Here is a 13,578-nt window from a genome sequence, read left to right as displayed (position 1 = left end):
TGGAAAATGAGCTGTGTTCACTGAAGAGGCAGCTGAGGCAGTGTAAACTGGTGTTGTCACTCACTGGCAATGCCCTGCCTCACTGCATGTGGTTTGTCTGAGCCAGTGCTCCTTTAGTGAGGTGCAGAAGTGGAAGGAATGTACACTGGCAATGCAGTTGTCTGTCTCTGGAAGATCTGGAACTGTAACAGTCTTAGAGACTTAAAGATGCATATTTCCACCTCACCAGAATGTCTGAGATTTAGAAGATTTTCTTATCCTGAGGCAGAACAAACTGCCTGTATTTTGAAAAGAATGAAAACATGAAAAATGTGGCTTGAGTCAGTCAAAATATTTTTGACATGTTTTGTTTCATGTGAGCTTTTATGATGTGTTTGCATATTTTTTATCTACAACAACTAAAATATTTGAAATGACATATTTGAATAATGCTGAAATTTCATTCTCTCTCTGATTTGGTATATAAAGGCGCCTGTATTTTTCACTGGTTTAAGTGAATGCCTAGTTCCTGCTTAAAAAAAAAAAAATAGATCAGTTGGTGTAATGTAAATCTGCTTGATTCAATTAGAAAGAGCTTTTGAAGCAAAGTCAGGGAATTTATCTCCTGTATGATAAATGGTGTCAAAGAGGTTACCACTGGATACAAAGTTAACCCAGGAACTAGTTTTTCCAATCTTCTAGTTCAGTTTCAAATGCTGGTAATTCTGTCTTTGGTTTGACTCAGGAAATCACTGTAAGAAGCCTCACCAAGCACTTAAGAGATCATTTGAATATGAGGCAGCAAACAGAGATGAACCTCCTGAGGTTTTACAGTCCTAACTGCAAGCAAAGACATTAGCTTCTCATCCACTGGCAGTTGATTCCAAATCCCTCTAAAGGGCTTCAAGAAAATGTTACTGAGCTTTATCCTCAGCTAAGTTTCTGCTCATACTAGGTCTTACAGCTACTTGACTACAGCGTCATAGTGGTGCATGACCTGCTGTTGGGCAGGATGATGCCTCCTCCAGGGCTGGCACATTAAACTGTCTGGATTTACACATATTCATATGTATTTTGATGATATGTGACACCTGTAATTGTTTCAGCAGTTCACCCTGAGGAGGGTTGAACTGAGGTGCAAGGGAAGCAACCCTGCCTGGCCAAGATACAGGAGAGGAAATCTCTGTTGTAACCAAGAGTCAACAAACCACAGCAATTACCCAATTAAAGCTAAGCCCCTCTTTAATCAAGACAGTCAAGTTAAGAGGCCCTTGGGATTTTTGTGAGAAGGAGGAAGTCCTAATCATTGCAAAAGGAATTGCTTCTTTTTCTACCAGGCTTGAAGTTTCCCCCAAACTTGCAGATGCTGATTTTGAAAAAGAGAATCATTAGCTTTTAGTAAAGAACTTGCTCCTTGAGAGGTGTGGGGATGGACTGAAAGCATTTTGCCATACAGTTTAAAGTTCATTAGTGCACCCATCAGGGAAAATGTGTGAGAAAAGTGAAATCAGATGAATATTCCTTATTTAACCTCCAAACCAGTAATTTAGAAAAAAAAAAAAAAAAAGAAAAAGGCAATTTCTTCTAAATCTGAGTTCCAGGTGACTGCTTTTTATCTGAGCTCCATCAAATTATTCCCCTGCTAAATTTTCATTAAATAGGCTTTTTGCTTCAGCAGACACTGACTCCCTGAGATCATTTTGAAAGCAAAACATTCTGTTTTTATTAGTAATGATCCATCTTCCACCCTGGTGCTATGAGGGGCTTGAGGAAGGTGTTTATGCCCAGGTGTTAATTTTCTGCACTGAATCCCTGTTTTTTCACTGACATGGGGATGGGCAGAATGAGCTGGTTCCTGCTTGTCTCCCTGGCTGTGGGTAGCACTGGGGCACAAGAGAAAATCATGATTCTGCCTCCACACAAGTCAAGAGGTAACATCCCTGGCCTGACACTCACTGCTCAGGCTTGTAGTTAGATCCCTCACACCCTCATTCCCACTGCAGTGGGAGATTGCAGAGAGGAGACTGTCTTCAGGCTCTTTTATGGTAATTTCTCCCTTCCTTGGTTGTCCCATGTGATTAATTTCCAGCTTTTTTTTCTATGTGGCAACTACCAGACACAATTTTTCTACAGGCTCCTGTTTATTCTGGACTTAGACATGGCAAGTTTCCTACACAACCCTTTTTAAAAACACAGATTTATTTGCTTTTATTGACTCTGGTCAAAGCAGCTGTTCTAAAATCCCATAGGGATGGAGCATTAGGGGCAGACAAATGTGATGAGCTGGAGCTGCTCCACATACCAAGTGCAGCTGGTTGAAAATAGCCTTGACCATTTTATAAACTGAAGCATTGTCCAGTCCTGTTTTGACTGACCTGACATATTAATGTGGTGAGGGGACTGGGCAGAACTGCCTCAACATTTCCCAGGTGGTTTCTTGGGGCATGTTTGCCTTGACAGATTACTTCCTGTGCATGAACTCTGAGGCAGAAGGAATCTTTTACAGAGATTTTGTATTATTGTCTATGATTTTTATGGCAAATTGAGCTTCCTTCATGTTGTTTTGCTTCCCTTCTTTCCTCTCCTTGGTGACCTCACAGCCATTAGTGCCTGAATTCCAGCCTTTATGTACTTCATTTCTTCTCTCTGCTGTCTCTGAGGAGGACCCTGCATCCATGACCCAGCCATATGAGGCTTGGGTGCTTGTACTATGGTCTGGAGGGCTGTAAATGTGGCATGATCAGACTGGGACCTATCTAGGGGTGTAGAAGACCCCAGAAGTCTGGGGTTCCTTGCCAGAAGCAGGAATGGAAACAAGCTTGGTTTGGGGCTTCCAGACCCTTGCCTCTATTGTGGGAAGCCTGGAAGCCCCCATATGCCAAGGATTTGCAGGGTCCTCACTGTGGGAATGAGCTGGGCTCCCTGGACAGCCAGAGGCTACTGAGGTCTGCAACCCAGATATCCTCACTCCAGTGCAATCCTGCCAACATCCAAGGAGGAGATCCTTCCTATCAAACCATTTTACTACATGTTTGGCTTCACAGGCAATGCAGAGCCTAGGTGAGAGGAGAATCAGGCCTTTAATCTCAAGTGATGCAATGGCATTTTATCATCTCCTCTGAAGCATTCTGCCACAAGCATCTTGAAAGTCTGGTTTATCTCCTCTAAAATGATCCATGCACTGCTCATCAATCATCCATATTTCACAACTAACATGCCATAGGTGGTTCAGCAGCCTGAGCTGAAATTTGGACCGAAATTATTGTATTTTCTGGACCTCTGTGTCTGAACCTGGGGGAAACTGCTGGCGCATTTGAGATGTTTGGGTGCTGTGGAGATAGGGTGTAGGGTGTTTGGTTGGATGGCAGGTTAGCCACCTGTGTCCTTCCACATGCCAGTTCTCAGGAGCAGTAAATTTCAGCTTTGCAATAGATTATGCAGGCAAGACTGAAGCAAGTGAAAACTTCTTTCTCAGTTAAAACACTCAAGGTTACTTTGCCTTAGGAGCACAGGTCTACCTGCCTGGTTTGCTCCTATTTCACTGCAACCTGGACTTGAATGGCAAAGTGATTCTTGCATGAGTAGAAACTGGGGGTACCAGAGAAATGTTCAGCACTCATAGGAGGACTGGATTTTTGGAGAACTTTCTTGTCAGTCACCAAAGCCTAAATCTAATTCTATGCACTAAGCTATGAACTCTTGGAAAGTATATGACATCAATTCTGCTTACTGATCAGTTTTGATAAGCTGGCTTGATACAGTCAAATCCTTTGAGTTGCTTTCCATTCCCCAACAGGGAATGTGAACAAAGGAAGAAACTGGAGCTAAGAGAGACCAGGTGTGGTCAAGTTAGGTCCAATGTACCTGTTTTAGCTATCTGTCCTCCCTGTATCACTAGCTGTTTATTCTTGAGCCCTGCTCTGGTGCAAGCTGGGAAGGGATCTCACCAATAACTCTGTTCTTACAAAGTCATTGAGTGGTACAGAAAATACAAAAGACTACCCTGAAATACATGAAATGATGAAGTAAAGAGTTAATGAATCCTCAAGAAGCTTTAAGTTTGCATAGTGAAATCAGAGAGGGGAGGTTCACCAGTACATTTCTCTGGCCAAACCCACAGACAAAGATTGAAAGTCGCTGGGGACAGCAAACAGAACAATGTTCCTGTGAGGCCAAGAGTTTGTTTTGCCATTTGTTCTCTGTACGTTACCATGGAATACAAGTGCTGCTGTGGGTACAAGAAGAAATAACCTCATACCCTGCATTTATCTCAGACACATCCTGAAGTTTAAACAGGTCATAGTGCTCTTCTTTTGCACTGGACCACTTCTCTGCTTTCTCCATGGAAATCCCTCTGTCTGGGGACACTCTGCCGACACCTTTGTTTGAGACTCTCCGCAGAGATTTCCGTAAGTAACATGCTTGGATTGTGTTCCCATTCTTTCCATGTTCCCTGGCTAGGCATGCTCAAGCAGACAGATGTGTGTGGAATGTTGGTGGGAGCGGGCTGTTCTGAGGCAATTGTCCAAAATATCCATGCAAGAGCTTCAGAATGAGTGCAAATCTGCACTGCAAAGCTCTTTCTGAGATGTATGCTCATCCAGGTGGAAATCTGGGAAGCATGCAATGTAACCTATGTGTCCTGTTGTGCCTGCATTGCAGATCACTTATGCTGTTAAATACCTGAAATGGTTTGCAGAAACTACGTTATAAATTGTGCTGAAAAACATATAAGCCTGAGGAAAAAACACCCCTGTTCATAGTGGGGGAAAAAAAGGAAAAGGTGGAAAATGAGCAAGCTGCTTTATTTTTTATGAATTAATCACCCATCTTCAGATCTGACAAAATATTCAGAGGAAGTTGGAGTCTCTTTTTGCTCTATTTTCAGCTGGTGCTTGAAGCAAAAGTGTCAGAAATCTCTCTGCAAAGCCTGTTCTAATGAGATTTCCAGCCAGCTTCGTGAATGAAGTTGGTTTGGATTAACTGTGAATAAGTTCTTGTGCAGAGAACTAGCAAAGCATGGGTTCATTGATCACAGACACTTCTGTGTATGGTGTCTGACCCAACACTCAACAAAGTCAATAAGAAGCCTACTGGGCTAGCTTATCCAATAGCTGTGGAGCCACTTTGCGGTTCCAAAGCAGCTGGAGTCAGCTATTCCTAGAAACCTAGAAACTGGATGGGAGGGAAATTTGTTTATGGTCTATTCACCTGATTTATGGGAGTTTGCATCAGGCCCAGGGACAAGTTCTCTATACCATACACTGCTCATTTACAAAATTGGTGTAGCAGATGAGACCTAGTAAGGGTCAAGTTCTCATCTTTTCCTCCTCCTGTTTTGATACCTTATTTCCCATCAGTAATTAACAGGAATGGATGTCTACTTCTTCTGGGATTGTTTAACTGGGGGGACAGTTCCAGGGCTGTCCCCTGAGGCTGTCTCCACAAGTAACAGGTTTTTAAGTTATGCCTCTCCATTGATCCCCTGTCTGAACAATTAGCAGTGGTGCTTGCTCTGAGTCCAAAGGTGTTTGCAATCAATGATATTCAAGGAGGGCACTGTTTTAAAAGGCTGCCTCTCCTGAAGTGTGCTGTGTGTGTTTTAAATGTGACAGGCTACATGACAGGACCTGAAACAGAGACATTTGAGGAAGCTTGGAAACTTCTGATCCTGGAGCCTGAGCCAAACCATACTTCCTGACTTTTTGGCTTGGGAGTCTCTGATTCAAACACACCATTTTCACCTGCTATCCACAGCTTTATCATTCCTGCAGAATAATCACTGTTTTTAAAATGCCTGCCTTGATATAACAATGCAATTCTCTGCATGACAAACCCCTAAAACTCTGGTGGCTGGTAAATAAAAATTACAGAGAATGATTGTTTCATTTGAGGCATCAATAACTTCTGCAGAGGTGTAAGGAGAACAGCTCAGCTTCCCTGAAAATTGCAAAGGAACTTTTTTTTGTTACAAAGCTCACTTTGCCTGCTATGCAAACTCCAGCTAAGGTTCCTGGGTGTCAAATTATCTGAGGTGGAAATCCAGTACTGGAGGTCTGATGGGGCATCAGGGCTACCAATTCTGCTTGTGAGGCTGTGTGAAAAGCTAATATGTGCATTGAGAAGTAAAAGCACTGACTGAATGATCTTTCAGGAGCTGTGGACTCAGTTTGTGTTTCTATGCAAGAATTCAATGTGTTCTATGTGTCTTCTGTGCAGCCTTAAGGTGTTTGCTCTTCTTGTTGTCACATGGGCTCGGTTGCTAGACCAGTCTTGCAGTATATGGAAGAGAGTAGGAGAGGTCAGGCCTCCATCTGCTTCTTTAAGCAGCCTGGACAGCCCCACGGCTTCTGCCTGGAGTGACTGGAGTCAGCAAGGAGCTGAGGCAGCAGGGCACTGTGACCCTCATCTCCCGATGTGCCGTCACTGCGCTCTCATGAAGCTGTACCACCAAACCACCGTGGAGCCAAATGCCATACAGGAGATGAGACTTACAGGGAGCATCCTTCAGGCACTGGTTTTTCTTCAGAACTTTTCTTTTAGAAAGTGGATAGTCCTCTGTTGCTTCTCAGCCTAGTGGCAAAGTTACTGGGATTGGCAGTCCTCAATCTGGGGGCCAGTGCAGGAAGACAGGTTGGAGTGAGTCTGATTGAAGAGTTCTGTACTGATTAGAGTCAGATGTTATTGCCATAGGGGCAGTTAATTGAGGGGGTGTCAGTAGACAGCAGGGCACCTCTCTAATTTTCCTTCTCTACCTATTATTTAACAAAACTATTGAGAGAAAGGCTCCATTAACTATATTCTTGTCTTTAATTCTGCAACTTCAGTAAAAGCCAGTATAGGAGAAGCCCCTGAATACAGGATGGAATTGGTTTGGTAATAATAATAACTTGCTTTCCCTCTTTGAAAATAAATATGGGTTTTAGTAGAGAGATTTAGCTGTTGCTGGCAGTCAATCAAGCAGGACAATTTGGGCTCTGAGTACTTGATTAGAATAACTTTAAGGAAAATTGCCTTCCTGAATCAAGTAAGGATCCATTAACCTGATGAAACAGAGTTTGCTTATCTGAGGGGTTAAGACTCGTAACACAGCTTGGACTGCATTAGATGAAGCTTCTTTTAGAACAGAAAGTAATAAAAACACCATCTGTCATGTCCAGTCAATCAGACCTTGTATAAGTGAGGAATTATTCCTCTGACTTTACCATTATAAGATCATCTGTTTGTTAACAATGAGAAGTGTCAGAAATGCTGAAAACTGGTTTTATGCCCTCAAATTATTTCTAGCTGCCTTTATCTTGGAGAGAATTAATATTAAACTGAGTTTATACAGGAAAGAAATATTTGTAGATGAATACAATGCCAAGCCATTCCATATTGAGCCTCTTGTGATTTATTGTCAGAGGTAAAACTGAATGGGAGATAGAGGAAAAAGTGCCATGTCACTGAAAGTGATTATTTCTATAAACAAATCTCTTGCAAGTTGCTGAGCACTCAAAGGTTCTTTGAAGTCAATTGAATGTATTCAATTCAGTCAAGTGGCCATCTGCATCTTAAAGGACTGACATGGCTAGATCTTCTCATGTAGTATAGGCATAGCTGGAGATTATGGAAAAGGTGTTTGCATTTTTTGGCATGGATTTATCAAAGTTATTAAATGTCACTAATGGATTTCTCTGACAGTGTGGTCTCCTCTATATACAAAGGAGTACTTGGAGACATGTAAAGACTGAATGCCCGACAGCAAAGACAGCTGTGGGCACAGGAGGTGAAAAGAATGGTGGAAAGCCTGTACCAGTGTATCCACAGCGTCACTATGCACCAGCTGGGGTGGAAACACCATCCCCATTTGTCACACACCACAGATGAGACTGCAGTGGATCTATTCATATATACCACTGCCTGACACATTGGGTATGTGCCATGCTGCTGCCCAGCACATTCAACACTGCTCTATGGTTTCTGGGTGGCCACAAGCTGGAGAACACCAGAGGGGCTTTTGTGTGCTCATGGAAAAAACATTTCTTTGTTCAGGGTTGCTGTTTGCACAAGAGAAGCACACAGAGAGTTTGCAGGTATGTGATGCAGAACTGTGTGTGGTGGGCACAACCCCATGCAAGATCCCAGGAGGAAGGAGACAGGCTGGGGATAGAGGAGGAGAATTAAAGCAAGTGCCTAATTCAGTACTCAATCACAGCCAGAAGATGTGCTTCAGTTAAGGTAAAGAGACTGGAGATCTGGAAGAAAGATGGTTGAGCAGGAGGAAGACAACGTGTGTTCTGGGGTGGCATCAAGGGAAGGCTGAGCACTCCTGGTCCCACTGGTCACGTGGATCAGATGCCACTCATCTCCTTGGAAAGAAGGACCTTTTTTGGGAGTTAGCATAAGGACGAAGAGTAACAGATCAAGTCTTCCTTCTATGACAGTATAACCCTTATCCCTGCCAAACTTTGAGGGGATTTGTCATGAGTGCCAGTGGAGAACAGACTGCCCTGGGCACAGGATGGCCAGAACAAAAAGAATTGTGCTACAAAGTGTTAGGGTCCCTGGAGACCCAAACTCTGTATAGTTAGATCAACATTAAAAAAAGAAAAAAATCTTTATTTTTGTACCAGTTCCTCTGGGACCTGATGCAGGGAAAACCCACATGACTGTGCTTCCTCCTGGAGCTGGTGAGAGCTGCTCCCACTCACTGTGTTAGCAAATTGATCCCCATGGTCACTGCGGGGGGAGGCTGAAAAGAATGGATGGCACTGCAAGCTCGTTATGAAAATGCAGGGAAGCAGAGTTAATGAATCTTGGACGAGCCTCTAATCTGCCTGGCCCTTGGTGTTGGTGGTAGAGGAAGCTGGGTGTGGAGGATCTGATTAACATGTCAGTGGAAATGACAGACCCTAGAATGCAGAAGGTTGTATCATATCTGTCAGTGCTTGCATCTGGGAGGGGCCATTGTCAGAGAGCTGAGAGTTCTGTGGATTAGATCTGGAAGGTTTTTTTCATCAGAACAGAGGTATTTTGGGGATTTACAAGTTCTTGGTCCCTGGCAGCTTGCCTTGATGAAATACCGATTATACAATTGCAATCTGACTTAAACCATAGTCAAAAAATCAGCAGTGTGCTGGGTTATGGTGAGAATACCCTCTCTGTGATGGCAAAGATTTGAAATTGTGCAGTGTATTATGTCTCCTGACACAGGAAAACTTGCAGAGGGCAGCAAACAGGCTGTTTACTGTGAGTGTATGGAAAAAAATATTGGAAAAACTGAAATTCATGCCTTCTCTGAGATTTTCTTAGTCCAGTAGCCAGATTAATGAATGAAAGCACTTGCCCCAGATATACAGGAGATTATGCTGTTTGACACTTGTTTTATGGACAGTGCATTTAAGGTTAGGAAACTTGAAATAGTGCTCAAGGGCCTGACAAGCAATGTAGTCAGAACCAAACCCCAGGGTCCTGCTGTCACATTCTGTAGCCCCTCCTTCACTGCCCAACAGAACACCCCCAGTTCCAGGCATCCCTGTGAGCTGGCTGTGAGGAATAGACTAGTTAGAGGATTTCTGTTTTCTCAGTACCAACTGCCTCACTGAAGCCAGTAAAAGCAGCATTTTACTCAGGAGCAGGGTGGGAGAGGGAGCAGGACACACCATCAGAAGAGAGCTACTGGTCAGCTGAGAGATCAGTGCAGAAAGAGAAATTCCCAAGGCAGTATCTGTCCCAGAGGCTGGAAGTGAGCACAGAGAGTAGGGCAAGGCATCCACGGGGTGGCTGAGACACTGGATGCAACTGTCTTTCAGCATTCCTCCAGACCCAGGCTGCTGCAGACTGTGATGTCTTCAGTGGCTGAGCTGTCCCTCAGAGCCTGTGGCATAATAAATCAGTAGCTGTTTCTCACTTGCTCTGATAATACTGCAGGCGGGGCAGCTTAACGGAGAGACTGCTGGCTGTCATGCAGGAGGTTTCAGCGGAATCTACCTTTATCAGGATGTTTCTTCCTTCTTTTGCTTCTTTTTGAAATGGAGGTACTGATATCTGCTCAGTGAGATGCCCTGAGACCTGTTGCTGAAAGGCCCTACGTGAGATCCTGCTTCTGAAACCACCAGGGAGAAAATATGTTCTTGGGATGCCAAATGGTCCTCGGGTGTTTTTCCAAAGTTCTGCCTCACCACACTCATCTTTCTTCCAGCTTCAGGGGAGCACCTCCCACCTTCTCACACCAGGAAGGGGATGACCCAGCCTCAGCTCCAGGCAAGTGGACTGGGTATATGTTTAGATTTTTCTGTTTCCAGGCTCTCTCTGATAGTCAGAAGTTTTGAACAGAGAGTTTGAGTTGAGCCTGAACCAGGCAGGTATCTCAGTACCAGCAGGTGTGGCACTGGGTGCCTGAGGGACTGGCATACCTTGTGACACTCAGAATTGATCACTTGCACTCGAGAGAGACAAACAGCACTGAGTTAGAAACTGAGCTTACGTGCACCCGCACACCTATCTTGGCTCTCTTTTTCTGCGTTTATTTTTTTTTCAGAGCACTGTCTCTAAAAAAATCACTGACTTTACATACCTATGTGAACACTAAGAATAGCTATTATTTCAACTAGGAACTGTTTCTAAGCAGTGGGGAGAATTCCTAAAATGCTTTAAATTTCTATAAAGGGGGAACAAAGGACTATCATGAAGGGCAGAACATAGAAACATCCCAGGAACTGGAAATGTTCCCATTGCCTGGATCACCTGTATGCACATTTTCTCTATGTCTTGAACTTATTGAAACCAATGCTATCAGTCAGTGCATGGTACCTTATATTGTAGCAACAAGTATGTCTTAGAAGTGGAGGGGAAAATAGCTGGAAAATTATTCAAGAGGTCCCTTAGCCAATCTCCTTACTGACAGCCTGAATTGTTAAATTGTTCCTGATTTTCTATGAAATATACAGCTTTCCTTTGTATTCACCTGTTAATCAGTGGTCTGTTTTGAAAGATCACAAGTCTTATTCTGGAACCAGCTTCCATTTTTTTTTCAGTGGTTTTGTGATACTGTCATCTTGAGAGCCTAGAAAGTAATTTAAATTCATGGTTGTATTTTGTTTGTGCTGAGTTTTCTTCATTTCCTGCCTCAGCTCTCTCATGACCTGTGTTTGGCTTGAACATTCCCTTCAATGAAGAGAAAAATCCCAATTTTTCCTTGCTACCATGGCCTCTTAAATAATTGTTCAGAAATAAAAGCCCTTCCTCGTGTGTTCCCCCTCTCTCCCTGCCCCAGTCTTCTAATATAAGTCACAAGCATTACCAAGTGAAGCTTTTTATTTTTCCCAACAACTATTCTCCCTCCAGCTTTTCTTCTCTATTGTATTGTCTGGCCTGTAGTGCTCATATGCCTTTCTGCTTGTTTTTTACGGTGCTTGCCCAGAGTCTCATGCTGCTGGCTTTGCCATGCTGTGCTTTGTACTAATCTATGCTATATCTTATAATATGAATAACACTTCCTGGATCCTTGCCATACTTCCTACATTATAGATTTAAATTCTTCTTACCGTCTATCTTTTCTTTAATATCTCTTCTGTTCACAGCCTTTTGTAGTCATTATTAAAGTTTTACTTCAATCCTTCTTTCACAAGCCCCTCACGATTTGGCATCAGCTTTTTATGAGTTGTTCATGCTGTTCTTTGTCTTTCACTTCAGGCTTTGCATCCCTTGCAAAACCCCATCATGCTCTATCAAATGAATCATCACATGTAGGAATTTATTCCTCAATTAATTTTGGAGTTTGATTGTGATCAGCTTAGGATTCTCACTATTGCACATTGTAGCTATTGTATGCTTCTTTTCACTCTTAAATTCAGGTGTCTCTTGGTGTTTCCCTACCGATCTTTCTAGTCCTAATTTCACTGGATCATCCTCTGTCCAGCTAATAGAAGAAGTTCATCAGGAACTGATTGCCTGTTTGTAGCCTTGACTTTATCTTGGGGATGATGATGATAGATACGGGGCCTTGAAGCAGGTGGGACTTGAGTGCAGTAAAAAGGTGAAGGATGCAGATGGCTTCATGATGTTGGAGACCCCATTTTACTCAACAGCTGAACTTACTCTAAACTACTTCTCTGTCAGCAGAAACTATTTGGGATTTTCCCCTGCAGAAGAGTTTCCCTAAAGCATCTCTGAAAGAAAGTCACAGCAGTTTACAGGAGGCTTTGGGGGAAAGCAGAAAGGAGTAAACAGTGGAAATGCAGTAGAAAAATTGTTGATTCTCGTTCAGGCAGCTTATGGCTTGAAGGTGAAAAAGAGTCTGGGAAAACAGCTGCTCAATGTTATGCTTTCCTGTGTGATACGTGAAGAACTGGGAACTGAAGCCAGTCTGTCAAAGGTTGCTGAAATCCTGCGTCTTCTCACAGCTTTAAATGCTGGGTGCCCCATCCCTGGAAACATTCACAATCAGGTTCGATGGGGCTCTGAGCAACCTGATCTAGTTGAAGATGTCCTTGCTCATTGCAGAGGAGTTGGAATGGATGGACTTTGAAGGTCCCCTCCAGCCCAAGCTGTTCTGTGATTCGATGACAGTAAAAGACATGTATAGTTAAGACAAGCTCTGTAGCTGGTGTACAGTGTCAAAAATTTTGATTTATGGCCAGCTTTAGATTCTGTCTAGTCACAGAGCCAGTCCCTATCCTCAACCAGAAGTAGTAATTTTATTGAAAGATAGTGTAGCTGCAGTGTGGAGTGATTGATTGTGAACATCCATGAAAGGTGCCATGCAGCCTCAGAGGCTGTATTCAAGAAAGGCAGATTCCCTATGACATTTGAGAGCTGAGTGGAGATGACTTCAGATCAGAAATAAATGGAAGTTTAACTATTTTATTGGAGACCAAAGGACTGCTGTTGAGAAGTGAAACATTAACAGCAGGGTGAAAGAGAGCCAGGATTGCTCAACGAGGTTCATCTTCAGGCACAACAGAGCTGGGGTCGTCCAAGGCACAGGAAGCAGCCGGAATGGCAGCGAGGGACGACACACCACAGCCTGCAAAGAAAGCCCAAGCAGGTGAGGAAGTTTTTAAAGATTTCTTCTTGCTGATAGTAGGAGAAACTGAAGGCAAAAAGGCACCAGGAGGGACGAGAAATTTCTCTGGTTGTGACCAGATGACAGGCTCTTAAGTACAGATTAGGTACTTGATATTGTTAGTGGTATTAATCTAGATACCGTCACAATTTTCAGTCTGTAATGGCTAGTGAATAGAGGAGACATGTGGGTTTGAAGGCTTCTGGAGCATTTTCCTGGTTGTTCAAATGATTTGATACATCATTTTCTTAAATCACTTTGAGGTTTGGGAGAAGTCTTCAGGCAATGGAAACCATTCTTGATCTGTATAAATCAGTTAAGCCCTGCTCTTTCTTGTGTTCAAAGAATTGGAGAAAATAAGCCAGAAGAGACCTCCAGAGGTTATCATGTCCTTGCAGGGTCTGGTCATTAAGCCCAAAGTGTTGCTGCCATATATTCATCTAGTTTCTTAAAACCTTATCTCAGAAACAGAGAAAGAAGAGAGAACTACATATATGGTAAAACGACTATAAAAGTATGGCTAGCGTATATGAATTAAAAATAAGACTCAT

At 43.1% G+C, this 13,578-nt stretch overlaps 1 protein-coding gene across 2 annotated transcripts in view; it reads left to right on the top strand.

Annotated features, from left to right (window-relative positions):
- Positions 1-4,166: 4,166 nt before the first annotated feature.
- SLC15A2 (solute carrier family 15 member 2) overlaps positions 4,167-13,578 on the top strand; it is a 50,535-nt gene continuing 41,123 nt past the window's right edge. Inside the window, exons 1-2 of one of the 2 annotated variants that reach the window (XM_058839933.1) lie at positions 4,167-4,388; positions 12,917-13,009. In XM_058839933.1, the coding sequence (XP_058695916.1) occupies positions 4,322-4,388; positions 12,917-13,009 (160 nt within the window). In that variant the 5' untranslated portion in view covers positions 4,167-4,321. The remainder of the gene's footprint in view (positions 4,389-12,916; positions 13,010-13,578) is intronic. The other variant, XM_058839935.1, reaches the window with a different exon arrangement.

Source organism: Poecile atricapillus, chromosome 5 (genome assembly GCF_030490865.1).
Source record: "Poecile atricapillus isolate bPoeAtr1 chromosome 5, bPoeAtr1.hap1, whole genome shotgun sequence".
In the NCBI taxonomy this organism is placed as follows: Eukaryota; Metazoa; Chordata; class Aves; order Passeriformes; family Paridae; genus Poecile; species Poecile atricapillus.
Note: the sequence above shows the minus strand (reverse complement) of the source record. Positions and strands in the feature narration are given on the sequence as shown.